The sequence below is a fragment of the Schizophyllum commune genome (genome assembly GCF_000143185.2).
Source record: "Schizophyllum commune H4-8 unplaced genomic scaffold SCHCOscaffold_4, whole genome shotgun sequence".
In the NCBI taxonomy this organism is placed as follows: Eukaryota; Fungi; Basidiomycota; class Agaricomycetes; order Agaricales; family Schizophyllaceae; genus Schizophyllum; species Schizophyllum commune.
The window spans coordinates 915,703-943,119 of NW_026089541.1; the positions used below are offsets into that span (position 1 = coordinate 915,703).

At 56.2% G+C, this 27,417-nt stretch overlaps 14 protein-coding genes across 14 annotated transcripts; 10 read left to right on the plus strand and 4 right to left on the minus strand.

Moving 5' to 3' along the window:
* Positions 1 to 80: 80 nt before the first annotated feature.
* On the minus strand, positions 81 to 3,767 carry SCHCODRAFT_02535079 (uncharacterized protein). Its single transcript, XM_050343573.1, has 9 exons — positions 3,655 to 3,767; positions 3,265 to 3,604; positions 2,778 to 3,212; positions 2,394 to 2,724; positions 1,722 to 2,345; positions 1,604 to 1,671; positions 1,425 to 1,550; positions 1,227 to 1,376; positions 81 to 1,177 (listed from the first exon to the last, which is right to left on the minus strand). The coding sequence occupies exons 1-9, from the start codon at positions 3,687 to 3,689 to the stop codon at positions 158 to 160; spliced, it is 3,129 nt and encodes a 1,042-aa protein (XP_050200976.1). The 5' UTR covers positions 3,690 to 3,767; the 3' UTR covers positions 81 to 157.
* Positions 3,768 to 3,876: 109 nt separating this feature from the next.
* On the plus strand, positions 3,877 to 4,957 carry SCHCODRAFT_02617876 (uncharacterized protein). The gene is made up of 4 exons (XM_003032524.2): positions 3,877 to 4,070; positions 4,123 to 4,433; positions 4,482 to 4,658; positions 4,715 to 4,957. The coding sequence occupies exons 1-4, from the start codon at positions 3,932 to 3,934 to the stop codon at positions 4,742 to 4,744; spliced, it is 657 nt and encodes a 218-aa protein (XP_003032570.1). The 5' UTR covers positions 3,877 to 3,931; the 3' UTR covers positions 4,745 to 4,957.
* Positions 4,958 to 5,334: 377 nt separating this feature from the next.
* On the plus strand, positions 5,335 to 5,946 carry SCHCODRAFT_02617879 (uncharacterized protein). Its single transcript, XM_050344840.1, has 2 exons — positions 5,335 to 5,399; positions 5,451 to 5,946. The coding sequence occupies exon 2, from the start codon at positions 5,684 to 5,686 to the stop codon at positions 5,933 to 5,935; it is 252 nt and encodes an 83-aa protein (XP_050200977.1). The 5' UTR covers positions 5,335 to 5,399; positions 5,451 to 5,683; the 3' UTR covers positions 5,936 to 5,946.
* A 130-nt stretch (positions 5,947 to 6,076) lies between these two features.
* On the minus strand, positions 6,077 to 6,696 carry SCHCODRAFT_02617880 (uncharacterized protein). Its single transcript, XM_050344841.1, has one exon. It carries the CDS (start codon positions 6,689 to 6,691, stop codon positions 6,419 to 6,421), a length of 273 nt encoding a protein of 90 aa, XP_050200978.1. The 5' UTR covers positions 6,692 to 6,696; the 3' UTR covers positions 6,077 to 6,418.
* On the plus strand, positions 6,388 to 7,407 carry SCHCODRAFT_02726831 (uncharacterized protein; the record flags this gene model as incomplete). Its single annotated transcript, XM_003032525.2, has 3 exons — positions 6,388 to 6,736; positions 6,998 to 7,082; positions 7,162 to 7,407. Exons 1-3 carry the CDS (start codon positions 6,690 to 6,692, stop codon positions 7,405 to 7,407), a joined length of 378 nt encoding a protein of 125 aa, XP_003032571.1. The 5' UTR covers positions 6,388 to 6,689.
* Positions 7,408 to 9,171, minus strand: SCHCODRAFT_02617887 (mitochondrial carrier). The gene is made up of 6 exons (XM_003033148.2): positions 8,955 to 9,171; positions 8,805 to 8,905; positions 8,641 to 8,722; positions 8,432 to 8,584; positions 7,900 to 8,376; positions 7,408 to 7,846 (listed from the first exon to the last, which is right to left on the minus strand). Exons 1-6 carry the CDS (start codon positions 9,071 to 9,073, stop codon positions 7,750 to 7,752), a joined length of 1,029 nt encoding a protein of 342 aa, XP_003033194.1. The 5' UTR covers positions 9,074 to 9,171; the 3' UTR covers positions 7,408 to 7,749.
* Positions 9,172 to 9,285: 114 nt separating this feature from the next.
* Positions 9,286 to 10,780, plus strand: SCHCODRAFT_02617889 (ATPase, V1/A1 complex, subunit E). The gene is made up of 7 exons (XM_003032526.2): positions 9,286 to 9,457; positions 9,555 to 9,718; positions 9,774 to 9,934; positions 9,983 to 10,086; positions 10,137 to 10,189; positions 10,279 to 10,366; positions 10,419 to 10,780. Exons 1-7 carry the CDS (start codon positions 9,407 to 9,409, stop codon positions 10,479 to 10,481), a joined length of 684 nt encoding a protein of 227 aa, XP_003032572.1. The 5' UTR covers positions 9,286 to 9,406; the 3' UTR covers positions 10,482 to 10,780.
* A 4-nt stretch (positions 10,781 to 10,784) lies between these two features.
* On the plus strand, positions 10,785 to 11,715 carry SCHCODRAFT_02617893 (uncharacterized protein). The gene is made up of 4 exons (XM_003032527.2): positions 10,785 to 10,863; positions 10,923 to 11,227; positions 11,310 to 11,400; positions 11,462 to 11,715. Exons 1-4 carry the CDS (start codon positions 10,843 to 10,845, stop codon positions 11,531 to 11,533), a joined length of 489 nt encoding a protein of 162 aa, XP_003032573.1. The 5' UTR covers positions 10,785 to 10,842; the 3' UTR covers positions 11,534 to 11,715.
* Positions 11,716 to 11,785: 70 nt separating this feature from the next.
* On the minus strand, positions 11,786 to 13,465 carry SCHCODRAFT_02617895 (uncharacterized protein). Its single transcript, XM_003033149.2, has one exon. It carries the CDS (start codon positions 13,258 to 13,260, stop codon positions 12,031 to 12,033), a length of 1,230 nt encoding a protein of 409 aa, XP_003033195.1. The 5' UTR covers positions 13,261 to 13,465; the 3' UTR covers positions 11,786 to 12,030.
* A 715-nt stretch (positions 13,466 to 14,180) lies between these two features.
* On the plus strand, positions 14,181 to 16,185 carry SCHCODRAFT_02617897 (uncharacterized protein). The gene is made up of 7 exons (XM_050344842.1): positions 14,181 to 15,142; positions 15,193 to 15,323; positions 15,374 to 15,440; positions 15,489 to 15,563; positions 15,612 to 15,619; positions 15,673 to 15,853; positions 15,907 to 16,185. The coding sequence occupies exons 1-7, from the start codon at positions 14,348 to 14,350 to the stop codon at positions 16,012 to 16,014; spliced, it is 1,365 nt and encodes a 454-aa protein (XP_050200979.1). The 5' UTR covers positions 14,181 to 14,347; the 3' UTR covers positions 16,015 to 16,185.
* SCHCODRAFT_02617899 (uncharacterized protein) lies at positions 16,067 to 17,718 on the plus strand. The gene is made up of 4 exons (XM_003032529.3): positions 16,067 to 16,462; positions 16,512 to 16,568; positions 16,620 to 17,486; positions 17,540 to 17,718. The coding sequence occupies exons 1-4, from the start codon at positions 16,287 to 16,289 to the stop codon at positions 17,553 to 17,555; spliced, it is 1,116 nt and encodes a 371-aa protein (XP_003032575.1). The 5' UTR covers positions 16,067 to 16,286; the 3' UTR covers positions 17,556 to 17,718.
* A 369-nt stretch (positions 17,719 to 18,087) lies between these two features.
* Positions 18,088 to 18,651, plus strand: SCHCODRAFT_02617901 (uncharacterized protein). Its single transcript, XM_050344843.1, has 2 exons — positions 18,088 to 18,366; positions 18,413 to 18,651. The coding sequence occupies exons 1-2, from the start codon at positions 18,300 to 18,302 to the stop codon at positions 18,529 to 18,531; spliced, it is 186 nt and encodes a 61-aa protein (XP_050200980.1). The 5' UTR covers positions 18,088 to 18,299; the 3' UTR covers positions 18,532 to 18,651.
* A 703-nt stretch (positions 18,652 to 19,354) lies between these two features.
* Positions 19,355 to 20,953, plus strand: SCHCODRAFT_02617902 (uncharacterized protein). Its single transcript, XM_003032530.2, has 4 exons — positions 19,355 to 19,790; positions 19,851 to 19,907; positions 19,964 to 20,839; positions 20,888 to 20,953. Exons 1-4 carry the CDS (start codon positions 19,618 to 19,620, stop codon positions 20,901 to 20,903), a joined length of 1,122 nt encoding a protein of 373 aa, XP_003032576.2. The 5' UTR covers positions 19,355 to 19,617; the 3' UTR covers positions 20,904 to 20,953.
* Positions 20,954 to 21,559: 606 nt separating this feature from the next.
* On the plus strand, positions 21,560 to 27,402 carry SCHCODRAFT_02217310 (uncharacterized protein). The gene is made up of 8 exons (XM_050342097.1): positions 21,560 to 21,725; positions 21,775 to 22,624; positions 22,675 to 23,030; positions 23,084 to 23,874; positions 23,941 to 26,246; positions 26,304 to 26,647; positions 26,698 to 26,835; positions 26,886 to 27,402. Exons 1-8 carry the CDS (start codon positions 21,594 to 21,596, stop codon positions 27,255 to 27,257), a joined length of 5,289 nt encoding a protein of 1,762 aa, XP_050200981.1. The 5' UTR covers positions 21,560 to 21,593; the 3' UTR covers positions 27,258 to 27,402.
* The last annotated feature ends 15 nt before the right edge of the window (positions 27,403 to 27,417 follow it).

Genomic DNA, 27,417 nt, shown 5'->3' on the forward strand with positions numbered 1-27,417 from the left:
AGCGAGATACGATCTAGCGAATGAGAAACCTGATGGATGGTTATGAGCAGGTCATGTGCGCAGCGACAAGGTACTCACAAGGGCACTATAATTGCAAGGACGAACAACAGGTAGAACATTATCATAGGTACGCGATAGATGCCCTAACTGACCGGTATCACAATTCCGCCAGATGCCTGCACAGGAAGTCCTGGCCCGCGTACAACAGCATGTCCATGTCGAAGATCCACAACCTCGCACGTCCTGGTGCGAGGCTCTTCTCGTTGAGAGAACTGCGTGCAAAGCGAAGTTGGTGCAGGACCTTGAGCCATCCATCCTTGGACTCACGCTCTGCACCTCCTCGGACATCGCTAAGAACAACGCCATAAACGCGTTGAGCGTCCGAAGGTTGGATAGAATCGGGCATCCATCCACAGCGCTTCAAGAAGTCTTGAAGGTCCGGGGAGACGTGCGTTGAGGAGCGCTTGAGGATATCGTTAAGGATGTCTCTGTATCGTGCAGAGGGCTCGCAACGATCTCGAGACAGATCATAGTAAATGGCGCCGGCGTGTTGAATGAAATTGAGAAAAGGCGTGACTTGCGTGTCTGGCGGAGGGGAAGACACGATCTGAACAGGGCTCGAAGGCGGCGAGCACAAGTCGATAAATTCCGGCGCATGACAGATCGGGCTCGTCAAGGGTGTGGGCAGCGCAACGGTTCCGCGAATTGATGCATCCGGGAAAGATGTTCGGATAGATGGAGGCGTCGACGCAGGCCGACGAGACGAAAAGATGCCCGAACGCGATGGTCCTGCGACTTTGGCCATCGACGACGCGCCTCGCTTCCCGTTGACAGCGAGCAAGGGCGTCGGTGCAGCCTTCCCTGCAGACGGCTTCTTGGTGAAGTATCCCTTGACGCGCTTCTTCCTCTGCTCAGGCTTGAGTCGACCCTCGTCCGCTGCTCTCAGCAGCTCGACCCACTCGTCCTCGGTGGGGCCTCGCTTGCGCTTGCCATTCCCGGCAACGTCGGATTCGTCGTTCATGCGGTGCCATAGTTCGTCAATCTCGTCCTTCGTGCTTTGCCGACCAACGACAGCATAGGCAAGGTCGGTAAGCTCGTCGAGCGTCGTGCAGGCAGTATGTGGTCGATCCTCGACATTGTAGATCTTGGAGATGCGAGGAAATCGAAGTTCGTAGTACTGGAAAGTGTCACTATAGCGATCAGGAGCTGGATCGCCACATGCTCACCTTGCTTCCTCGTGCAACATCAAAGCCAGCGCCGAACACCTCCGCCAGCATCGGTTCGCAAAACACCAAATGCGGCTTCGCGAGACCATCAAATAGCCGAAAAGTATACTCCAGCTCGGGATGGCTGATAGGAACGTGCCGAGGCTTGGGCTGCTCTTCTGATGAGTCTTGAGAATGCCGAAGATCTTACGGGCGTACCATGGTCAAGTCCGAGAACAGGACGGTCGGCTTGGCTTTGATGCGCGAATTCAGGTCCTCGATTTGGCGCCGTGTCAGGCCATAGGACGACACAAAGTAGACGTGGTAGTGGGGTTTCATGGAGGGCTGAGCGCATATATGATGAGTACGGAACAGCATAGACACAAGATTCGACATACGTCTTTCTTCAGTGCTTCTGCATTGGTAAGGGCGCCAATATAGAATGTGGTGTACACCGCTGGACTGACTAAGGGCTCCGATGAGCCTCTACATCCAATGACGGTGAAAGACACTCACCGCCTAGCTCTCGCGCTCGTTCAGCATCCCATACAGCGCCGACAAGGACGAGGTCGAGCGTGTCACCATAGCCGGGGATATAATCGCGCTTGAGCTTGGCCCACTGCGACGACCAATCGTCATAGCGCGATTCGTCCGCCTTGATCATGATGCCTTCGCGCCGGTCAACAAGATGTCGCGCGAAAATCTGGTACAGTCGCTCGAGCGAGCGCTGTGCGGTAATATTCATGGGGATGGAACGCCTGTCCTCCGGCGTGTGGTCGTCGTCCGAGTCGCTATCCTCTTGTGAATATGCCAAAGGCACTCGGGGAAGGTCGACAGGGTATCTTTCGGAAAACAGGCAGTAACTGGGGATAAGCTCGACGACTGACTCCACCAAGGAGCGACGATATGAGTATGGCTTCCCGAGTAGAGACGCGTCGTTAAGAACCATGATGTCGAAGAAAACGAGGGCCAAGTGAGTGTCGTCAGTCATGTCCTCGTCGCAGTCGGAGATGAGGGATGACTGCGAAAAGCCGTCATGCAGTGATTGGTCCGCTTTGGGTTTCTTCGCGCCAGACGGACGCCAGCGACGTCTTGCGCCAGTCGCGGTGCGTTCGACGAGGGAACGGATGCGCCAGAATTCTGAGGACAGAATCAGCACCATGAAAGCGAAGCAGATATTCTACCGACCGTCGATGTGATCTGTATCCCATGCAACCATCTCCGCGTCGAGGACGACGTTCTTCTTAACCTTACAGTTGTCGCGGCCAGGATATCCTGTTTCCGGGTCGCGCAAGCCAAGCGCTTGGCGAACGATCCAGTGCACGGCTACGCGATCGAAAGTCGAGTTTCGACCGCTCTTGCTGAAGATGGTGATAGTTGAAGTACCGTCTGCCTCGACCTGTACATGGATTTGTGCACGCTCGCCGTCGTATTTTGTCTCTACCCAAACACGGCTTGACCTGATGGAGAATGTGTTGAACGCGTTCTTGATACCCTGAAGCTTCAGCGATTTCGGTATCTGCGCAGACTATTAGTTATGGCGATGTTGAGTGATCCAGTGAAGGCGCGTACTTTGATCCTCGTGCCAACCTGAGGCCTGTATTCCTCTTCGCCGCGTTCGAATGCCTCCGTCGCGTACCGTAAGTCGGAGTGGGTGCAGTAGAGTCGACGCAGACGACCACTGGGATCCCAAACGTCCATGGCACCCTCAACCCGCAAGCGTTTGACACTCTTGGTGTTGTAGTCACATAGTTCTGCACCGTATCCAGATGAACGAACTGGATACAAGAGGGGGACAAGATCCTTGAGGATAATCTGGGCAAGGATTCCCGCATCCAAAGGATTGAGGCGGCGCAATATTGCGCCGAGAATCTCTTGACGTGTGCGGCGCAGATCGCGTGGGTAGTTCGTGTGTATCGAGGCATCAGAATTGGGAGACAGCGAAGCCAGTTCGTCGAGAAGATCGTCGATGTCGTGAACGCTCAAATGGCTGGCTTCGTCCAAATTCTACAGCGTGATTAAGTTGTCGAGGTATCTACACGGATCAAGAGGTGCTTACCGTGCTCTTCTGTTCAAGGGCCTTGCTAATTTCACGCCCCAGGCAACCGGAAGACCCAGTGTCCTTCCATTCGTCAAGAGAAGTACGTGACAATGGGATAGCCTGCGCTACCGCTTGCGCAAGTTTCGCTTCTTTGAGATGATACTTCCGATAGGTGTCCAGTTCGGGGAATAGCAAGCAGAAGACAATGCGCGTTGTGTGCGTGGGAGGAGCGGGGAACTGAGCGAGGAAGTATTGCCGCCAGGCCCTGAACTTGTCCAAAGCATAATAGGGTATAGTTCCCTTATACCCTGCCTGAAAGTGCTTGATTGCGGATATCGCTGTTATGAGCGAGGTGAAGCTGAGATGGGGATCAGTAATATCCCACAACCGCTGATCATCGAGACGTACAATGAGAAGGGAATTGCCCCTTCGATTTGCGACATTAGGGCGGACAATAAATTAGGATAATGTGGCGTTCAACAGTATTCTTCATGGAGCAAAATCGCGCAGCTTTGGTGACATGATGGGGGCGGAGGAAGACGAAGGGCGCGTCTCGCAAGACAAGGTGGGCGCTAATCGCGTGAGGCACGTGGTGTTTGTGGCGGCGCGCGCAACATGGCCAAACTTACACGTCCTTCTCTGCACGACATTCACGAGCCTCGACGCGCGCGGGCGACGAACGAAAATGCTTCCCAAGGTCCTACACATATGCTCTTTGCTTCTTCTTAATGCAGTGCTGTCGGTGCACGCCGTTCACTTCTACCTTGACGCCAACGAGAAGCGATGTTTTATCGAGGAGCTCCCCAGTAATACTGTGGTTGAGGGTGCGTGTCGTGGTGTAGCCGAAGAGCGTAGCTGACTTGTTGGGTGTCGCAGGAGAATACAAGGCGACGGAATGGTCTGATGCTACTCAGTCTTATGTGGTAAACCCCGAGCTTGGCATACAGGTCGACGTCGAGGAGATGGAGACCGCGCACAAAGTCGTCCAGTCGATCGGTCCGCCGGAGGGGCGGTTCACCTTCACCTCGCACGAGTCAGGGGACCACTTGATATGCCTGAGCACAAACGCTACGACGAGCATGTTTGCTTCTGGGTCGCATATACGCATGCATCTGGATATAGTCGTGGGCTCGACGAAGGCGGATGTTGAGCATGACCGGACACATGTCAGCGAGTTAGCGAGCAAGGTGCGTCGTTACTATATCCTCTCTACCCGTTTCTGACACCCTGTACAGGTCCGTGACCTCAATGTTAAGCTCGAAGACATCCGCCGCGAACAGCAATACCAACGAGAGCGCGAGGCGGACTACCGCAACCTCTCGGAGGCAACGAACTCGCGTGCTGTCTGGTACAGCGTAGCCCAGCTCGTTGTGCTACTAGGAACTTGTGCTTGGCAATTGCGGCACTTGAAGGTACGTTTAGTGTTGTCAGCGCTTTATGGCGAATACGTCTGCTCACATGGTCCCAGCGATTCTTTGAGGACCGCAAGATGCGATGAGTCGCGCTGCTTCACCGTAGGCACACGTACAGGGGACCTAATTTATTATCGTTGTCGTGCATTGCGCTGCGTCAAATGGGATGGTGCGATATCTTCATTACCGATCCTCTGTTGCATTCAAATCAACAACGGGCATTCGACCTAGTTCAAAATTCTGAAGCTGTGTCTATGGGTTCATCGTCGAACAAGATTGTCCTGTTGCCGAGTTTGGCGTAATCCTGTGCGACGCCTTTCCAGGTATTGACGTTCTCGCGACGGACATCCTTCGGGCCAGCCACGTCTGGCGCCCAACTTTGTCGCGCGCTTGGGTACCTCCATGAGAAGTGGGGGAACGAAGCCGCGATACAGGCGGCCCACTCTACAGGTGAATTGCGGAGCACTGGTGCATCTTCTTGAGCACGAGAACAATATCTTATACCGTGCGTAGAGCTGTAGATGATTATGCATGGCTCGGACGCGTATGGGGGAAGCAGACAACGCTTGCCAATGCTAACTTGATCGCTTGACCGTGGCAGTGACCAGGTTATGAGCGCCCATTGGCGCCACGGGTTCGTTAGCGTCTTGCGCGGGACGACGATCTTGGGCGGCTACCATCATCTACGCTTCTTAACCAACTAACGGCTAAGCCTCGTGCAATGCCATTTGAGTATCAAAGGTGGGTGTCTTCCCTTCCGTGCGCTCAAGCTATTCTAATTATTCGTTACAGACGATGGTCCTCCCTAGCCTTCTGTGGGCTGGATGGCTGCGTTTCCCCAGTCGTCTTCGCCTAGCGTCTTACGGGGCTCTGGGGTGCTACTGTGCCCTGTGCAAGGACTCGCTGCTCCGTAGAACCTCCCTTCGGCTTATACGCCAAACGCGGGAGTCGAGTGATGCTTAATGAAGCCCTTGTCGCCCACCATGTTTCCCTACACATGACAATCCCGGTCCCAGCTGTACTTGATGTTCTTTCGGACGCAGAAGTTCTTGTTCCTCCTGGTGACGTGTCTCCCCGGTCGGCAGGTCCTCCAAATGCCGCGCTGTCTCGATGAATACAGCGACGTGGAGATGGACGTCTTTGTGACCACAGTGGGCAGGTGGTTGGAACAATTGCGTGCAATGGGACCGTCACCCTACACGGCCGCGTCGTCCACACCTGGAAATCAGGTGAACGGAGGAACAGCCGCAATTTACCTGCTGGGAGCAGTTTCCTAGGTAATCCGGGCAAGTCGAATCCTAGGTATCGCGGCAAACAGGTAGAATCTGGCTATCACAGGCCACGTGCCCGCTGGGGCCGCGCGTCGCTCTGCGCGTCGCCGCTCCCGTTGCCTCGTTTTGCGTTACACAGAATAAAAGAGAGAAAGCATATTGATACTATTATCTTATTCTCGATCTACATAGAGTACACAAAGTCGGATGTTACGGAACCCGCTTAAGCCTATCGTAATGCTCCCTACCTCCGTAGGCGCCCGAGACCGCCGCACCATTCCAATTGTGAGGGCTCTGCAGTCGACGGATTTGCTCTACATACATGGTGAACACCTGCGAAGCTCTCAGCAGCTGATATACAAAGAGAATAGTGTCAACACACCTGAAAAGAGTAGTTTCACTGCCAGGGGGTGTCTGGCGGTCATGATCAACAGGCTTCACGACGCGATGGGCAGACAACGAACTCACGTCGAGGCGCTGCGATGTACGCTATTGATGACAAGTTGCACGTCGGGCCGTCGAGGGGGTCACTGACACGTTCAAAGCCTGCAAGCGGCAAGCCGCGCAGGTCGCAAGGAGGGGACGGGACAGAGGGCGCACATGGCGTCGCAAGGCGCTCAAGCGGAAACCGATATCGGTCTTGCTGAGCCCCTCAAGCGAAGGCAGGCAGTCGTCGCGGAGGCGGAGGGGAGACACGGGGCATGAGTTTCGCGGGGGAGGGGAGGGGAGAACGCGGGAACTGCGCGAGGGCAGACGGTTCATGGTTGTCAAGGACAAGTGGACTTGTCTTTTCTCGCATTGCTTGCGGTGTGTCAGCCAGCCTGCTTGTCCGTGTTGTGAATCCAAATTCGTGGCGTCGTCCAAAACCAAATTTGGACCGAATCACTGGTCGGACCGGTGCAGCATGCGGTGCGAATACCTGATTTCCAGCAGTGGAACGGAACACCTCAAATCCAGATGTTCATCAGCCAAAATACGGCCAACGTCTGAGTCTGTTAAACAAATATCGCTTTCTATCTGGAATTTAGCAATCGACCACGCAGCCGTGTATGGCGACTCAGTCTGTAGTTTTCTCGGTGAGCCATTCTACAGCTACCGCATCGTGCATGAAGAACTCGTTGGCCCTTTCGCCTTGCAGGAGGAGTTCCATGCAGTGGTTCAATACCCTTCCCGAGCAAGCAGACCCGGAGACCCGCGCCCTCGTCAACCGCCTGCGCGGTCAAAAGCAGTAGAGCATATATCTCACGCATGGCGACATATCCCCTAACAACATCCTTGTGGACGACTCCTACAGGCACGTCAGCCTCGTTGACTTCGGCTGCGCGGCGTGGATGCCGGAATACTGGGAACTCACGTATCCAATTTACGGGCGTCAGCTCTACCCTGGATGGGTGAAAGCGTTCACGCATATGTTCCCTCAGTACAAGGAGGAGTTGGCGGTGGAGATGGAGCAGCGAAAATACATCTCGCTATGGTAGAGTTCGACAGTGGTGATTGCATTAAATGGGCACAGAGCGTGCGTACGTAGCTATCGTGAATAAATGTGCTTATGATACATGTGTGCGTAGTCTAGGAAGGGACCCAGATGGAGACGAGTGAGATGAGTGTGTAGGCAACTGGTCGAAGGGGTGGGTGAGCGGACGAGCAGACTACGACAGAGGATGTCTGGGATATAGTCGTGAGCATGAAGATGGGTAGGAGGGTACTAATGATTTAGTGGCCGGTAAAGATGGCTCGCGTGTCCGAGAAAGATACTAAAAGACGAGCCACCGCACCGGGTGACTTTTGAAGGTAAATCATTGTGAAAGCCAACGGTCGGGCTATGAGCCCCAGCGCAAGATGCCCTCGTAGATGCTGTACATCACGGCGGCATTGGGGACCACTCGCATGAGATGTGCGGACAAGCCGCCATATAACCTACACGACGGTTAACTGCAAAGTACGGGCGGGTGAGAAAGGAGAGAACGCACCTCCGAACGCCTTCCTCCTTTACAACCAGCTTGAACGTCTGCAGCAGCCCCGTGTACTTCGGTATCCCATTCTCCGGTACTGGTTGCCGCAATCGTGTGCGGACTACCTCGTGCGGATACGTGATCAAGCTTGCCACGCACTTCGCCGTGCCCGCGCTCGCGAGCATTCCCAGCCACTCCCCCGCACCACCCTGCCCATCGACACTCTGCGAGAGGGACTTCAGGCGCTCGTAGAGCACCCACTGGATCGTCCCCTCGGTCACACCGAGATACGAGGCACTGAGACCCTTGTAGAAGCCGCGGACACCCTCCTCACGGAAGATGCGACCGATCATGCGCAGGCTACCAGAGGCGAAGGAGCCGGACTCCTTGCCCTGGTTCTGCATGAGCTGCAAGCGAGTCTTCACAACCCAGATTGGGTTCGTCGCAGTTCCGGTAGCAATGCCGGCGATGGCTGCTGCGGTCAGGTGCACCCAGCTGAAGAGAGGCATTAAGCACAGCTCCAATCATATATTTTCCGGTCAAAACTTACGAGGATTCCTGGCCATCGTTGAAGTTCTGGGCGATGATTTGTTTGCCGTTGCCATATGCGAAGAAGTTGATGCTCCTTGCAGGGATGACGCCCACGAGTGTAGGCCCGAGACCGCGAAACAGCGCGCGTGGTGATTCCTTGACATATATGTCTCTGAGGGAGACAAATGGTTGAGTACCAGGCGATATAATGGAAGGAAGTCCGCGCACCGTAGAATATGACCCGTCTCGACAAAATTCCATAGTAGACCGCGTTGTACCGTTCGCGGTGCTGTTCCCAAGGCTAATGTGCCTGTCATGAGCGTTGAGACCAAGGGTAGCGCATGACGCGATAGTGTGGAAGAAGAAACATGGATAGAAGTAGGACGACTCACCGCCTCCAACGTTAACGTGCTCGTGGAACAAACTGGACTGCAGTCGAGTCTTGACCACATCGAACGGCGAGGTCACGATGGCGCCACACATCCCACCCAAGCTAAAGGCGCGTTAGAGAAGCGGTTGAGAGGGGCTTGATTCACACGCACCCTCCAGCAACGAAGTGCTGCCATGACTTCGCCGGGAGGAGACGCGGGGGCTCCACTTCGTCCAACTCCGTGTTCATGGCAGGGGGATCTTGCTGCGAGGTCGACGGGACGGGGGACATGATCGGGAGTATGAGGACGAGATCGTCGTCACGGACAGCGAGGAAGGAGGAAGAGGAACGAGGGAACAGTCGAGTGCGGGGAGCTGAGCGCTGACTTCAACTGGAGAAGCCGCGGTTCCAAATTTTTGGTGACGCTCCGCGTCGGCGTCGGACCATCGTGCCGGTGGTCCGAAAGTCATTTGGCGGTGTTTGGCCGCGGCATGTGGCGTCGGCGGCAAGCGCTCTTGGTCCCCTGCCGTCGCCAGCTTCAGCTCTACCAGTTCTGCAAACCGAGTGCTTGTGCGCTGCCTGGCCTAATCTCGATTCTCACATCCCTGCGTTTATCTGTGCAATATGTCTCGCCCACTCAATGATGAGGAAGTCCTCAGCGAGATGAACAAGATGGTACGTCTGAAGCTGTTATAGGACGTACTGTCGCCCTTTGCTTCACACTCTCTACGACCTAACATACCTTTTTATCTGGCTCTGATCATCTCCCCAGGTGGCATTCATCAAGCAGGAGGCACTAGAGAAGGCCCGCGAGATCAAGGTCAAGGCCGATGAGGAGTTCGCGATAGAGAAGGCGAAGCTCGTCAAGCAGGAGCAGCAGGCAATTGATGCTCAGTATGAGAAGAAGCGAAAGGGGGCAGAGGTCGCGCAGAAGATGTGCGTCACTCCCTTGCTTGCCACTTCCCCCAGTTCACTGAATATCGCTATGCAGCGCGCAATCTACTTTGACGAACAAGTCGCGCTTGAAGTTGCTCCATCGTCGTGAAGAGCACTTGCAGGACCTCTTCAACACGGCGCGCCAGGAGATTACGAATGTCAGCAGTGGATCCACCGGGCAGTATGAGCAATACCTTGAGGGCATGATCTTGCAAGGTGCGTTCGTCCGAAACATGGACCGGATATTCTCTTAGCCCTCCCAAGGCTTCCTCATCCTCATGGAGTCGTCCGTAACGCTGCACGGGCGCAAGAAAGATCATGATGTGATCACGAAGGCCGCTGAGAGCGCGCAGAAGAACTACAAGGAGGTCAGCGATTTTCCGCAGAAATGCAGTGCAAAGGCTTACCTTCACTGAAGATCAGCGGACGCGACATATCATTTGAGGTGCAGGGCACCTTGCCGGACGACATGTACGTGGACCATCTTAGCATGCGACGATCGCCCTACATATGGGATGCAGTCGCGTCCAATTGACCTTGCAAGCTGACCTTGCCTACAGCGCCGGTGGTATCAAGCTTGTCAGCGGCAATGGTCGTATCACCCTTGATAACACCCTTGACGAGCGACTCAGATTGCTGGAGGACAGGGTAATTGCTCTTCCATCCTCTCGATGTTTGCATGCTAATCTCGCCACCGCAGATGTTGCCCGAGATTCGCAAGGACCTGTTTGGCCCCAACGAGAACCGCAAGTTCTACACGTAGTCGTGTTGCCACCAAAGTGAGACGTTGGCTGGCGTGGACTTCATCCGTCCTGAGGCTCGTCCCGACGAGAATAGGTTCCGCGGGATCGTCAAGGGTGCATGTAGCGCGCGTAGGGAAGGACTTGTCGCATAACGATATTCAATCTTTTCAATGATACCACCGACGTATGCTTGTCTCTTGAGGGTGGTTGTATGCCGAGGAGCAGACTGTAGATCAAGTTGAACGTGTAGGCGCCGGTGTGAATGGTAGAGAAGCGACGTCACATGACACGCGGCCTCCTGCGCATTGCCCAACTCGGAACGCGCTCTTTCTTTCTGTTTCGACCACCTCGACCACCAACTATACCTCGCGATATCACACCATGACTGACCGCATCCGTGCCGTGAGCAGCCTGCACCTCCATGACTTGCGACCACCGCGATCCTGACACTGGACTCGCAGAGACTCGAGCAGCTCCGCGGCGAGGCCGACACCGCCATTGCGCGCGCCGAGGAGGCTGAGGCCAAGAACAAGCAGCTCGAGCTCACGCTTCTCCAGCGCGACCAGGAGATTACCTCGCTCCAGCACAAGCTGAGCGTGCTCGACGCGGATCTCGAGAAAGCAGAGAGCAAGCTCAACGAGTTCAAATCGGCGCAGGACGAGGGCGAGAGCAGTAAGCAGACCAACGAGGGCCTGCTGCGCAAGATACAGCTCTTGGAGGAGGAGCTAGACAACGCGGAGAAGAACGCGCGGGAGACCGTCGAGAAGTGCGTTGTCGTCTTTGGCTCCGGCGCCGCGCCCCGGCGCGACGTGCGGCTATTGTGCCACGGGATCGCTGATCGCGCGCAGGTTGCGGCAGGTGGATGTCAAGGCGGAACACTTCGAGCGGCAAGTTCAGCGGCTCGAGCAGGAGCGCGACCAGATGGAGAAGAAGTGGGAGGTGCGTCGTCAGCTCATCAAGCCTCCATGCTTGGCGCTAACCTCCATTCCTCGTCACGTAGGAATCCGAAGCGAAGTACCGCCAGAGCAAGGCGGAGCTCGACGAGCTTGTACAGCAGATGGAGGGCCTGTAAGCGCCCGCATACCCAGTGCTCGCTATGGACAGCGACCTATGCGTCGCTCGAGCTCCTCTGGCCCATCGATACGACCCCGATGTGTATATCTGACTCGGCGTTCGCGTCTCGTAATACCTTTACTTAGTCTGCAATCGTTTTAAATGGTCAACCTTCAAGGATTTAGTCTACAGGATGGGACGTCGTGTTGAGGTGCTGAGTCTGTTATACTTGGTGAGAACGCTCAGTCCAGACTCCAGAGCTCAGACAGGCAAAGTTCCGACTCCGAGGTTACTTTATTCCTTGTGACTGACTACAGATGTTGGTATTGTACTTGTGGGGGGTTGAGAGCATGTACACAGACGACAATGGCGAAAGTGTATGTAAATCGTGAGATAGACGAAGGGATAGCAATGTTGTCAATAAATCAGACGAGCAAATCAAGATATGTACATGGTAGCGATGGACGCCGCCTCAGCATGACGCGAAACTGAGGCGACGTCCGATGTACGATCCGTCTATGAGGCAGCCATGATGGCGTCGGTCTTAAGGCCAGCGTCCTTGAGTGCAAGCTCGAAGGCTTTGAGGTGCTCCTCAACCTCCTGCCGCCGGTTGGGAACGGCACCCCGTGCTATGTCCTGTTCCCACTTCTCTATCTTCAGCCGACTTCGCTCCGCGGCCTCCCATTCTGTCCTCCAACCGCCAAGCTTGTTCTTCAGCGCGCGTAGGCGTCGGCCGGCATCGGTCGTAGCCGCTCCCGTCACCTGCGCCTGCTCCGATATCGTCGTGAGGGACGCGACAAGGGATGTTGTGATAGTGCGGACATGTGTGAGGTGGGGAAGTGTGGCGGCAGGAGTTGGAGGACCGACAGGGTTAGGGGGTGGAGGGGGTATCTTGAACGTAGTCGTCGTGGGGGAAGTGCTGGGAGATGGTTCCTCGACATCCCAATCTGCGGACGCTCCGTGCGAATGGCGCATGCTGTCCTCCATTCGTGGCGCGCGGGACGTGGTAGGCGATGTGGCGGGGGCATCGACTTCATCCGCAATGTCGTTCTGCAGCTCGTCTAGGTGACTGAGCGCGTCGTTCCCGCCGACCTCGCCCGCGATCTTGCGGAATTCGCGTTCGTACTCGAGCAGCTCGCGCACCTGGCCTTCCCGATCCCGCACCGTCTCCTCCAAGCGACGGATGACATCCCCTGCAATGCGCTCGAGCGTGGATTGATGTTGGAGGGGGTTCGCGTCGGTGGAATCTACCGTGCGGAGGTGAACGAGGAACTTGTCTGTGGACTCGAGGTTCTGCGCGAGCACCTGCATAGGATCTTGCTCTGGTGCGCGCGGGGCCCTTTGTGGTGCTGGCGCTGGCTCGCCAAACTCGGGGTCCATGTCCTGAGGCACATCCTCGGTGGCGCCTTCCGAGGGTTCTTCGTCTTGCGTGGCGTCGAAAGAGTGATCGGCGAAGGAGGGTTCCTCTACATTGATGTCCGGATTGCCCTCCGCGGCGTGCGGGTCGCTGTCAATACCCTCTGCCCCTTCGTCGTACTCGATGCCGAACTCTTCTGCCAACAGACGCGAACCCGCGCTAGGCTCAGGCATGAGCGCGACAGCAAGCTCGTGCGCCAAAGAGTGCTGGCCGACTGCATTCTCGTCAGGGAGCCCGCGCAAAGAGGCGCTCGACTTGCGGAGGCTAAGGCTCTGACGCGACGGCGACTTCTGCGGCTGCAGATACGTGCGCGCTGGCTCGGCGGGCATGATGGCGGTAGGACGGGTGATTGGGGACAGCGGCGGCTACGGCGATGATGACGCAGACGACGACGGTGGCGAGAGTCAAGGGCGTTGCGACGCGTTCAGGAAGGTGCCACCAACTGGGGATCACTGCGGCCAGAAGGGCCGGGTCCGTTGATAAATCGGCATCTGCCGGTTACATTCATGATTGTTCATGTTGAACTTGGTCGTCATGGCGCCTGCCTGTGTGTGTATGTTGACTCACTCACTTCTGTACCTTAGAGCCTTGAGTACCGCTTCGTCCTGGCTACTATGACGAAGGAGAAATTACACCTTACTGTAGATGTTTTGGCCGGAGATTGCACCTACGTAGCGTGGCAAAGAGGAGCAAAACGCTCTGAAAGTTCATTTCAGACTTGTGCATACTACGAGCAAAGGCCAGGAGGAAGCCTCACCGCAGGTGTGTATAGCAGGAGGACTCTTGGACTATTCTGCTTTCGATCCGCACCATAGCCTAAGCATGCTTTCCTCGCTGACATTTATGCAAAACTTCGAAGGGCCGATGTGCTCACCTTTTCACGTTCCTGTCTACCTTTCTCTCCGTTGCAGTAGAATTTCAGCCAATATTCCCCAGTAAGCGCTTTGGAAAGGAACGTTTGTGTAAGGTGCACTACTATAGTACCGTAAGGCTGGACAGAAGACGACGGACGACAATATTCATGAGGTCTGAATCCTTGCTCAAATATCTATTGTGTCTGGCTGAGAGTGCTATGAGCAATTGTGTGCTGATTGTGTGCGTCCTCGAAGCTCCCACCACTGGGACGGCTTCGTTGCGTGGACATGAAAGTCAACTGTGACTGGTCACTGTACACGTGCAAGTGATCCATTTGGATATTCTCATGGATTTTCATTGTTCTTTCTCGACAGTGACGTCAAACTGACAAGCGTGCCTCGCCACCGCCTCTCCGTTTTCTACCAGGCGGTCTGTCTCCCCGCGCAGCACCAGAGATGAATGCCAACATATGCCTCGAACGTCATTGTACTCCACCGGCCAACATATAAGTAGCGACGAGCATGCCCTCCGCGCTCTTCACTCTAGGCTTGTACACCCACTATGGCAGCTTTTCTGAAGAATACGACCGACAGCATTGGCAAAGGCGTCGGTGCTGGCGTCAAGGGCGTTGGAGACGGCCTTGGCGCTGGCGCCAGAAGTGTCGGCAACGGGCTTAACGCTGGGGTGAAAGGGGTCGGTAGTGTCGCCTCTGCTGGCGCGAGCGTCTTCAACCCTTCCACACAGAAAGAGGAGCACCAGGCTCCCGAGCAACGCCCCGCCGAGAGCGCGCCCCCATCACGGCCATCGGCCGAACAATCTGTAGATCCGACTCCGCCAGCCGCACCGACGACTAGCCAGCAACCCACGCAGCAAGTTCCCGAGCCAGCAGCGAACGCGCAGGCGCCTCAGCCGCAGCAGGCGGAGGGCAAAGGCTTCGTCTCTGGCCTTACTTCTGGCGTTACGTCCCTCGGTGGCAATGTCGGGCACGGGCTGACCACCGGCGCGTCCGTCGTCGTAAACCCAGCCGTACAAGCAGGCCAGCTCGGTGGAAAATTCGTCCAGAGCGTTTCTTCCGCCGGTTTCGACATAGGAAAGGGCGTCGCCAAAACGGGAGCGAATGTCACGACCGGCGTGGTCAAGGGCACCGTCGATCTGGCGGGGACGGCGGTTGGCGGTATCGTCAACACCGCTGCAGAGACCAGCGGGAAGGTCTTCCAGCCCATCGCGAGTGGACTGAAGGCGGTCGAGGGTCTCCAGGCGCTCGGCGAGGGCTTGGAGAAGGTCAACGGGCTCCCGATGGCGGCTGTGAGCCAGGTGAGCACGTTGACCATGAAGGCGATGAACATGAGCGGAGTGGTGCGTCTTACCTTTACTCCTGTGGTTGAGGGGAACTGACGAGCCTGTAGACGCCTACCTTCTTCGATCCCGATGCGGACGGCGTCGTCAACATCAACGACACCATCAAGGGCCTCATCGTCTTGGGTCTGGAGGATAAGTATGCTACCTATGCCGCGTACGCGCTACACACTATCTTCAGGTAGCTTGCGCCCGATTGTTCCAATCATTCGCCACTGAAGCGTACTATAGCTACTCCACATCGAACTCCTGGATCCCAGCTATGGACACCAATCTACCTATCCATGTGAACAAGATGGTGAGAGAGCCCTTCTTGCTGCATGAACCCATTTGCTAATGATACCAGAACGATACGCGGTGGGGCAAGAACTGGGGCACGTTCGAGCGGATGAACTGGTGCGACGACATTGAAGTCGAGACTGTAAGTCCTACACGCTATCATATTGACATGCGCTGACGACCTTGACAGTTCTTCCAGTAAGCCAGTTTCCGGCGATACCGTAAAGATCTCGGTGCTGATAATGCAACAGGACTGCCGAGCCCAAAGAGACGTCTGCCTTCGAGCGATGGAAGGAGACCTTTAAGAAGGGACGTCAGTATTTCGGTGTGCTCTTGCTTATCTTTGAGTGGGGCACGACATGGCCATTCTGGATGCCACCCCAGCCTCCGCAAGACATCCCGTTCAAGGACGATATTGGCAAGGTCGTCAGGGTAAGTGTTCGTCAAGCTGGCACCCACGAGCTTCTCCTGACGTGGCTTTGCAGTCGGTCATCTTTCCGACCATCTTCAAGAACTTCCAGAACTCGCACGAGGGGCAGGAGAAGGAGGCGCCTCCTAGTCCGAACATGCCATCCGGCGCGACGAAAGCGTGATACGGAATATACGTGATTTGCGAGAATGAACGGACTGGCTTTTCGCCTGTTGTATACTATACCATGTAACATACCTTGTGACCTTTCTCTATCTCTGTATCGCACATGCTACGCTCAGTCATGCAGCGGCGCCGCAGCGATTGACCCAAGGCGCAGTCGTATATAGTGACTCGTTCTGAGTACGAATGCTACCGAAGCCAGAATTCAAATGCTGCGGTACCAGTATAAGAGGACCAGCGCAATCGCAGCATCCCTCCTCACCTACCACCGCCATGGCCCACCTGAAGAACTTCACGCTGTTTGTCGCGACTTCCGACCAGATCATCGAACATCGCAAGAGGACGTACGCCAAATGGGGCAGAGGGCGATATACTCTGGATGAGTATCTGTCCGTCTTCGAGGCGCTCGAGCATCAGGAGCATTCGGCGAACGGCAGGTCTAAGACTTGGTTTGTCGCTCATATACTCCTTGATTACCGCCTCACTCGTCATGGCCAGGGTACTCGCACCCAGGGACGATCCCGAGACGCTTGACTTTCCAAGTGCTTGCCGGTCGTCAGTGATATCTGTGCAATCATCTTGGAAGCATTGCTAACGTTTGCGTAGGTATCGCCGAGACGGCATCTTCTACGATGGCGAGCTGCAGCGCGTCACTTGCTATAACGTCGGGTTCGTGTACACGCACGATGACCAGCGCCGGAAGGGATACGCTGGGCATATGATGCGGTTGCTTCACTGGGTCACCGCCGACGAACGATTCCTGAAGGAATTCCCAGAGGAATGGGGTGCGCCGCCGCAGAGAGTGCCTTCTGCAGGGGGAGGGTACTTCTCTTCGCTCTACAGTGCTCTTGGGCCGGAGTATTACGCGAAGTGCGGCGATACACCTTCGACGAAGGGCTGGCTGCTCAAGGACTCGAGGTCGACAGTCTGGGAGCTGGAATCGTCTGCCAAGAGCGCGTCGAAGCCGACGAGCGCATGGAAGTGGCTGGACGACAAGGAGGTGGAGGAGGTTTGGAGCCAGGATGTGCCGCTCATGGAGAAGGACGTCGTCGAGCTCGGGAAGCAGTTGCACAGGCCAGTTGCCTCCTTCTTGCCGACCGGAGGCGTCGCTGCTTCGGACCGCCTGCTGTACAGCCCGCCACACCGTCCCTTCTCGATGAAGTCGTACGGAATCAGGTCGACGACCGGCGAGCTCAGCTACGCGACCTGGACGGTGAACCTGGCGAGCAAACCGCAGGGGCTGATCTTGACCAGGCTGCGGGTGCATGATGCCGCGCAGTTCAGGGAGTTGATGGGCGCAGTGCTTTGGTATGCGAAGGAGAACTGCTTTCCGTCTGTCGAGACTTGGAATCTCCCTTCGCAACTCGAGGACGCTGCGCAGGAGATGGCTGGCGTGACGAGCGTGAGGGAGGGAAATCTGCCGGCCCTCAAGTCGTACGCCGTCGACGACGCAGAGTGGGCTTTCAACGAGAGGTGCGCATAGGATACCCTGTTCGTCTGTTGCTCGAACTGACTGTGCACAACAGATTCGGATGGGCTTGAGCAATCCAGGCAGGTAAACGCGAGCATTATGCCTAGCAGGAACTCTTGGCAGTTAACGATGTGGCGCATTGAAGGGTAGTGAAGCACGTCGCGAGTAGAAACCAGTGTATAGGGCGGTGTAAGCAGAGGAATACGAATGCAAACGTGAACATGAGAGCTCCAGACAAGACAGCATTGAGCAGCAAGTCACTGCGTTACACTGTGCGCCCCAAACCGGGTTACGTTCACCCGAACTTTCACCCATAAATACAGTTGATATCCCTCGGAATACGGCTCAAATTCACCCTGTGTCACCTGGAAAATGGGTGACTGGCCACGGGTGAATGTGTGGTTGAATTTGGGTTGAATACACACCGACTTTCGGGTGAATCAATCTGGTGAAGGTCGGGTACCTACAACCCGAACTCCTAGGCGTGATTCACCCAAAAACGAGCTGATATCAGCACCCGAAAGACTAGTGATTCTGGTCCTTGTTATCTCACTACGTTCCCTGGTTGTATTCATTGCGGAACGGGCTTCACGCACTTGGTTGAAGGGAGAAATCATATTATTGCATACTGTATCTACAAGGACTACTACAATGTACCACGACAAAAGACACGGCATGAACAGACGTGTGCCTACAACAAGGGACGAGGGCAGGGAGCTGGCCGCAAAAGGGCTGTCATCGAGTCGATCGTTGCGTTAGGCAGGGGGAGACATGTTGGCGGGGAAAGGGCATGGCGCTGGGCAGAGCCTGTAAGAATGCGGCGCATGACGAAGGTACACACAGGATCGACGGCGACCTGGTTCCGCGGTGTACAGAACGCGGCTACGACGACGTAAGCTCAGGTCGGTGGGCCGTGTCAGTGACGCACCTGGTATTGCAATACATAACGCCAGTGCGCTGGAGGGTGTCGATGTCGCGACAGCAGACCAGTACCGCGTCGCAGCAATCCGAATGGCGAACCTCGCGCGCGTCGTACGCGCGTTATAGAGCGGTGTGCGGCTTGCGGGTTGGGTCTATGCTTGATGGCGGCCAGTGTCAGTAAGAGGGAGGAGTACGGGGCACAATATTGTGTGCGATGCGAGACCTGCTGGAGGTCGTGGCCGTCGGGGATGATGGTACAAGAGAAGACGGACTTAGGGATTTCACGGAGCCACGTCACGCCGCGACGCGCTGTCACACGCGTGACAGATCACGGTTGAACTCACTTTTGGATGTCCTGGCGCTTTATGCTCCGTTGTCAAGGTGGATTTAGGGATCTTCTTCACATATTTCAAGTCTTACTCCAACCAAGCCTCTTATCTTCTCTCGGAGATCTGCATTAACCGACGTTTTTGCAGATTTCTGGATTTATCCTGCTTTGGGCACCTTGTAAGAAGGTCACAACGCTTATGAATGCGCCCAAGGAGCATCTGTAGCATGAAAAATACCATCGAGAACTGATTAGCAGACGAAATATACACTCAGAACCTCTCGAAGGACCCTACGATATCATATACTCGGACACAGCACCCCATAGCAAGCGGGTCGAGAAGCAGATGACCGTGGTACATCGGAGTGATGATATATACCCCAAACTGCCCAGTAACAAGCAATACAGCGTTCGAAAGGCGCGATTCGGGGACGAAATTCCTCAAATCAAAATCACCTAGCTGTAACCGTACTGCCACCCAAAAACCACCCGGAAAACTTGGCATTCGGTGCATCAACCAGATCTCCTGGTAGTCGTAGGGTGATTGTAACCCGGTCTCGGGTGCACAGTGTTACGCTTGCGGCATATGCCGGACTTGCCTTGCTCTCAACGCTTGTAAACCTTACACTAGCCTTGGCCTTGCCGCTACTTGGCGGAAGGTAACGGTACTCATGCAAAATGCTACGATGCAGTACGCCGCGTTGCCAGTTCAACAACGAGCGCTTGTGTTAAGTGGCCTGTGACAAACGCGGGTCCAAGATGCCGGCGAACGCCGCGGCGGACGGTGAACCTCCCCAATCGATAGGTATGCGCAGGTTACGTCTTCCCCTCACAAGACTTCTCCTAGCTCTACATCCATCTTGCCGTCGACATCTCCTATAGCGATGACTGCTTACAAAGACTTGTCGCTATACCTCGCGACCCGAGAACAGGCCATAGAATCCCGCAAGCGGTCGTTTCAGGAGTGGGCGAACGGGCTGACACTCGAGCAATACCTGGCTCGTGATGTTGCGCTGGAAAACCAGGAAAATGCAGTTGGTGGGAGGTTTTTGACCTGGTCAGTATATCGACAATCGTACTACTGAATCCTATTTTTCTCCCTGACGCGGTTTTCTAGGGTCCTTGCACCCCGCTCTGACCCAGAGACGGTGGACTTCATGTGCGCGTGCGAGACGTGAGTTGACGCCGTTCGTATGTAGCTTTTACTAGCTCTGACTCGCGACTTCTCAGCTACGGCCGCAGTGGTCGATACTTCGTCGATGGCGAGCTGAAGACAGTGACCGCGTATGGCGTCGCCTCGGTCTTCACGCCAGAAGAGAAACGTCGGAAAGGCTACGCAAACCATATGATGCGTCTGCTGCACTGGGTACTCGCCGATGAGAAGTTCCTCAAGTCGTTCCCGGCTGAATGGGGCACCCCGCCGCCGAGAGTCCCCATCGCAGGCTGTGGTTACTTTGCCACCCTCTGGAGCGACGTGGGGAAGGAGTTCTACAAGGCGTGCGGCGATACGCCATCGACTGAGGGATGGGTCGTCCGAGACCCAATTTCGACAATCTGGGACCTTGGCTCACTGCAGACGACCCAGCCGACCGCGGAGTGGCAGTGGCTGGACAAAAATGAGGTGAAGGATGCATGGCGCCAGGACGTCCCTCTCATGGAGCGTGACATCGTCGACTTCGCCCGCACACGGCAGGGGAAGCCGGTCGTGGCCTACATGCCCGACGAAGGCGTCGCCGAATTCCAGCAGAACCGCGGCTTGCTCAACCCGTCGCTGCATCCATACCTCGTCAAGTCTTGGGGCGTGAAGGCTGCGTCTGGCGACCTCGCCTATGCGTCCTGGACGATCCAGGTCGCATCCCCGACCGCGAAGACCCTGTTGCTGACCCGGCTTCGCGCGCAGAGCGTCATTCAGTACAAGAACTTGATGAATGCGATATTTTGGTACGCGAAGGAGAACGGGTTCCACAAGGTCGAGACCTGGAATCTTCCGTCAATTTATCTAGAGGAGGCGAGAGTGGCGGGTGGTATAACGGCTGAGAGGCCGAAGCATCTTCCTGCCCTGAAATTCTATGCTGGGGACGAGGTGGATTGGATGTGCAACGAGAAGTGAGTGATTAATCAAGCGCGTTGATAGGTACTAACCCCCCAAAAAAGTTACTGTTGGTGCTAAGTATTGTACCTTAGATGGACAGATGAATGAAAAATCGATGGGTCGCAAAAGCTTCACCCCCGCAGAAAGCGTGAGCAAGACTATGCGAAGTGCATGATGCATTCGCTGCACCGGGTCCTAGAGGACGAGGCGTTCTTGCCAGCGTTTCCAGTTGAATGTGACGCGTCACCGCCAAGGGTCGTCCATGCAGGCGGCGCTTACTTCGCCGCGTTGTTGAGTCACGTGGGGGACTTCTACAAGTCCTGGGGCGTAACAGGTGCGACTCGAAGCCACAAGCTTTCTTCGGGTCTCAAGTGCTACGCCGAAGGGAGTGCAGGGTGGTCGTTTAGCGAACCGTGAGTTTCCGAATGTGCTCGGCTGTTAGAGCCTTACCCTGACCGAGAGTAAAAGGTTTTGTTGTGCTAAGGGGCACGTCGCGGGAAAAAAAAGAGAAGCGGTACGGTTTTGCATGACGAGGAGTGTGTGAAATGGAGGGCAGGGAGCACAAAAATATTTTTGATTTCTAGTAGTGGTCTAGAGCCATGGTGGGAGTGGACAAGCTGGGAAGACTAGAAGTCGAACCTCACGTGCACTGTGACCAGACGCGTTTGATGGTCACAGATCCGTGACGACATTGTCTGGCACGCGTCTATCGGTGTCACCGTATCTGGACGTGTGCTTGCTTTCCGCCAACTCAACGAATTGCTACGCATGGCGGACGGTGGAGAATATGTGGAAACCTCGGACCCAGAAGAAGGAGGCGATCCCAGTCTTCGTGCCCAAATAGCTGGTATCAAGCGCACTTTACCGAGTTTAGATCGTCGGCCAACTAAACGGCGAAAGGTGCGTGAACAGTGCTTGCCGATGCAATCTGCTGCTGACAATACTATAGGTGCAACGAGGGCTCTCTGAACCGCCTCTCGAAGACCCGGGCACACCATGGCAGTCAGCGGCAAACGCATGGTTCTCCTCACCAGCAGCGAAACATGCTCCTGCGCGCTTTACACCTCCAAGCCCTGCGAAGAGAGCGACATCCTCCAGGAGTGGATCTCCCTCTGATCTCAGTCGAACCCAGCCCTCTCAATCGTCACCGCGGCCCGAATCCCTCCCACCACTCCCTCCCCCGACAAGTTCACAGCCAGGACGCCGGTCAACACCGTCGGCACCGTCATCCCCTCTCGTGACTCCACGACACTCAAGACACCGTACCCCCGACCTCGCAACGAACTCGCCGGATCCGTTGAACCTATTCAGCTCCCCTATGCAGACCACTGAACCGCACGCGGGGCACGATATGGACCTCGACACCAACGGGAAGCCGGATGAGACTGGTACTCCAACTATGCCTCTGTTCACGCCATTGCCGACGCAATCTCCGTTGACCTCCCCCCTATCATCGCCTGCGCGCTCTCATCGCTCGGCGTCCCCTCATCGCACTCATGACCCTCCCAACCAGGAGGCCGAGCCGCCTGAAGCCTTCGACGATACCCTTGCCGATATTGGCAACCAAATCGACGAGCCGACCAGGGGCCGCTATTCCCTGCGGAAGCGCAACGCGGCTAACATGAATCCCTACACGCTAGACCAGAAGAAATACGCCTACATGATGCGCAATAATCCCGAGGCGATTGTCAAGCTGCGTAATTTCGCCAGGCGGCATGGGTTTGCGGCCGAAGGAAACGACGAGGAGGAATCTCAAGAGTTCATTCCAGAGGAACCACATCGACGACGTCGAAGTATAGGTATGTGGCAAATGATCACTCCCGAGGTTCACTTTTGACGTGCCCCGCAGATGCCCGCTCGCGGTCCAGAGATAAAGAGTTATCGCCTGGTGAAGCAGATCTTTTGGACGAGTTCGACGTAGATCTACCTCGCCGCAACGAGTTCCTCAAGGAGTTTCAGCGAATGGAAAGGGAGAGAAAGCGCCACGAGCGAGAGGAGAAGAAGAAGGCCAAAGAGGCGGAGAAGGCTCGCAGGGAGGAAGAAAAGGCAAGAAGAGACGAAGAACGCCGGCGTAAGGAGCTGGCAGCGGACGAACGGCGCCGTCGTCAATTACGCGTGACTAATGGGCATCGAGAGGAGGCCCGTGGGAGGACCTCACGTTCGCCAACACCAGGCCCATCGCGACAACAAAATCCAGTGTCCCCAGTAAGCCTGTTTCACCGCTGAAGTCCGCGAATGTCATTGACAAGTACATGAAGGATCGCGTTATGCGCTCCCCATCGCCCGAGACACGACCCTGGGATGTGTCACCGCGCCCACTCTCACCTGTTGATTCGCCTCCCCGCGTCCCGTCTCCATCGCCCCCAGCGTCTAGTCGCGCGAACTCACCTCTCGGGGTCGAAGAGTCCGACGATGATCGCGCCGCCGACGACGCTAACGAAGGTTCTGACGAAGATGACGCCGGTTCTGCGGACCCTATTGAGGTGGTCGATCCCAAGGGGCGCAAGAACCTGAAGGCCCTGCGCCGCGTGTTACCGAAGTTCATGTGGTCGAAGGCCTTGAAGAAAGCTCCTCCGAAGCCACGACAACAGCGAAGCCAGACGCGAGCTACTACTGCCGACGCCTCCGACGACGATCGTGGCGTTCCTCTGCAGCCGGGCCAGTCGAGGGTCCGGATCGCGGCACGACCACGAGACGTGCGCGACATCAAGGGCGACCCAGAGAGCTCTGACTCCGAGCGCTCTGTACGATCGTTCGACAGTGGAGGCTCTCAGGCTATCGAGGTCCGACCCGCTCGCCCCAGATACAAACCCATCGACATCTCGGATGACGACGCTAGTGTCAAAGACGAAGTCGACGTCCTCGACCTAACGGGCGACCCGACCACGGAAGAGGAAGAATTCGAGGAAGTCGACGACGACGACCTCCGCGGCTACTTCCACGCCGGCGAACGCCCCAAGCGGGAGTTCAGCATCGTGGACTTCATGCTGGACCGGACGCGCAGGCTGGTGTCTGGCAAGGCGAAGCAGCCGAAGAAGGCATCGGGCAGGTACAACTTCATCACTCCCGCTGCGCGAAGGAATGGCGGCGGTCGCCAACTGAGACTCGATTTCAGTAACCACCGCACGCATAAGCGCTCAAAGGGTGGCGCCACTCATCGCGGTCTACACCGCAGCTCGTCTGGACGCATGTCGTCGCCGCACGGCGATGACGCTGGTCCTGCACCTCGACATCGTCCGAGCGGAAAGCGCGCTGGTGGCCATCGCTCGCATGCATCCAAGCCTCGCAAAGACCAAGGCGAAGTCATCGACGTAGAGCACGACCCGCAAGCGGACGACTGGTGGCAGAAGCGCAAGGAGAAGCGCAAGCTGGCGAAGGAGCGGAAGCGACTGCGCGGTCTGCATGTCTTCACCGCGGGTGGCGGTCTTGCGTCGGGCTTCGGCAGCCGCAAATACGTGACGGTCGACTTCGAGGACGAGACGGTGTACCAAGCGCTGCATTTCGAGCAGGCGCCGCCGTCTCCTCCAAGCCAACCTCGACCCGGCTCCTCTCAGCATGCTCACCGACTTCCTTTATCCCGCACCCAGTCGGCTCGGTCTCTCCTGGCTCCCGACATTCTTGATACCGCTCACGACGAAGACGAAGACGAGGAGGAGGAGGAGGAGGATGAGAAGCTGAAGTTCGCGGACAAGATGCTACAGCACGAGATACCTCTGCTGCCCTCCGGACTGGCCTTCGACAACGCGACGTACATCGGGCACGGCAGGCTTCGCGCGGTGCTGGCGGCGCTCGCAGGAAAAGACGCCGACAAGCCCATGCCTTGGAGTGATCACGGTGTCAAGTTCTCCTCATCGGATGCCTTCGCGACCTTCATCATTCAGTTTGGCCAGCTCTGCGACCAGCTCCTCGAACTCGCCACTGGATTGCCGGAGGATGATAGCGCGAAGCAGGCGGAGGAGTGGTCTGCGACTATGAAGGCTGCGAGCGAGCATGCGACGTGGTACCTGCGGTCTGCGCCGCCTGACGAGCTCTCGCTGCGCTTTTCCGCTGTGAAGGATATCATCGTTCGGCTTGTTGGCGGCCTTCGTTCGGCGGACCTTACGGCAGACGCTGTGGACAGTTGTACATTCGCCGTTGCTCTGTTTGCTGTAGACGTGTCCGCGCGAATATCTGTCCTCAGCTCCGATGTGACAGCTCTCACCGACGCCGCTAGAACGCTGCTCGACTTCCTCATGCGGTTCGGCCTGCCCGCTGTCCTCGACGACTTGCGGGCCATATGCGAGGAGGACCCATTGCCCTCCATTCTGACATCGACAACCACACGCTGGGCTGCGCAGGCGTGGGTATGCCTCATCCATATTCTCCATGCACCACTGCCTGAGCGCGATGGCGACGACTCTCGGCCCTCTCTTTGGTCCTTGGTGGAGCCTATACTGAAAGCCGACGAGACTGGCCATGTCAAAAAGGCCGAGCACATCTGGAGGACGGTGTTCAGCGTATGTGCGCTGTCACAGTTCAATCAGCACGGCTTCACGACCGCCGAGTTCCACTTGCCCGCCGCTTGGAGTGTCGTCGACTTTGCGATGAGCCTGACCCGTCTTGAAGTGGACCCCGCGACCCGACCTTCGACTTCGTACACAGAGCGCAGGTTGATGGAAGTCTACGCAGGGATCGTGGTGTTCCGATGCTACCAACTATGGAGGCGCTGTGGCTGGAGTCCTGGCGAGGAGGCGTCTCATCCTGTGATGAGGAGGCTCGCGGCGATCTTCAAGTCGAGGCATTACGCAGATCTACGCACGGAGAAGCATAGCGACTACCCTGCTTTCATTCGCGAGGGGCGCCTATCTGACCTGGCGAAACCTCTCGATCGCGTTGAGAAGGAGTCGGCCTTCACCTTGTTCTTGCGTCTGGTGGCGGCTACCATCCAGAAAGGCATGGACCCCGGGCGGAGTGTTCCTATGAAGATCTTCAGAGCCAGGCAACTGCTTAGCGTTTGGGGACCACTCTCGAAGGTCGACCTGGAAACCCTAAGGACTCCCAGCAAGAATCAGTTGTCCACGCTGTTTAACCGTATCAGCTTCGCGATACTCGCCATATACCTGGACCCAGCTTCTTGTGATAGACGCATCGACCAGGCCCTCCAGTCCGTCGAGTTTAACAAGGCTTCAGCGACCACGAGAATAAGCTTGATGCGCGGACTGCAGTACATGGCAGTGGCCGTACTGTACTACGGGCCCCCAGGTAGCTTGGACCGGATCCTCGGCTGGTTCGATACGCAGTTGAAGACCGTTCTTGCGGAGTACAAGTCGGACGCAACTAACGACGACAAGGACAACATCATGCTTTGCGGTCTCGCGATCATGGGTTGTGTACGCAGGATCATTGCGGCCCACATCACGTATCCCTCGCCTCATCTTCTTCGTGAGTTTAGCCACCTTTGCTCGTACAAATGCACACTGACTGATGGACTGCACGCAGTGTCGTCCTTACCACGTTTTCTGGACGAGTGTCAAGGTGCAGATCAGCACAAGGACACGGCGATGAGGGAGCACTTCCATATCATCGCTGCCATTCTCAAAGCCCGTCGAAGCGTTGTTCCTCCTCCCGAGCGTCCGCGCATTCCGGTCACGGCCGAAGAGGAAAGTCAAAGTTACGATGTAGACGGCTTCGACTGGAATGACCCGGCTCTTGACGCGGTTCTGGCAAACGTAGCCGCTGATCCAGTGCCTCAAGAGCCTGAAACCAAGCACATTACCGCGGAAGATCAGCCGAAGACACTCACGGCCGAGGAAGCTGCTGCTCTTGATGGCGAAATGAGCAAGGTTTGTGGTCTTGCGACATCCGTCCGGCTGCCTCCTGATAGCATATGTAGGCGCTCACTGCACACTACTGGGCCGTGTGGCGTTTCCTCAAGTACGCGGTCATGCACCAGGGGATATCGGAGGAGCTGTCCAACATCATCGATACCTGGGTGGAGGCACACGTTGTCGTCAAGAAAACGAAGCAGCTCGTAAGTGCCATTCGTTCGCCTTCGTTGTGTATCGTGCTCACAATCGACAGTCTTGGGGAGACTTGATTGAGAAGCGTCTCGGCGTGCTGAAGGAGGACCGCCCAGACTGTGCGATCTGGCTCGACATGCGATTCTGCCTGGCTATCTTGACGCACGAGCCCATGGCGTACGATACAGTCTCTACGACTTCGACTGTCGGCAGCCGGTCGCTGCGTGCTATGTGTATGGAGTTGCTTTGGCGCTCCTTCGCAGCACAGCATGTTACCATCGAACATCGATACCTCGCCGCCATACTCAATGTCGATGGACTTCGTCATCCTCTGCTTGCGAACTTGCCCTTTGCGCTGTCCGGAAGTGGCGAGTTCAAGATCTCGGCTGAGGAGTTCTTGCAGCAGCGATATGATGCTGTCGAAGGCGAGTAGGTGTGCCGCTCGTCACGATCCTCGTGCTGATTCTGTACATTAGGATTGCTACACAACGCAGACTCACTTTGCGAAAAGAACGACCCGGTGGCTGTCGGCGAAGACTACATAGGATGCATCGTTGCGCTTTGCCAAACGGTACGTACGACTAAAGAGGTGA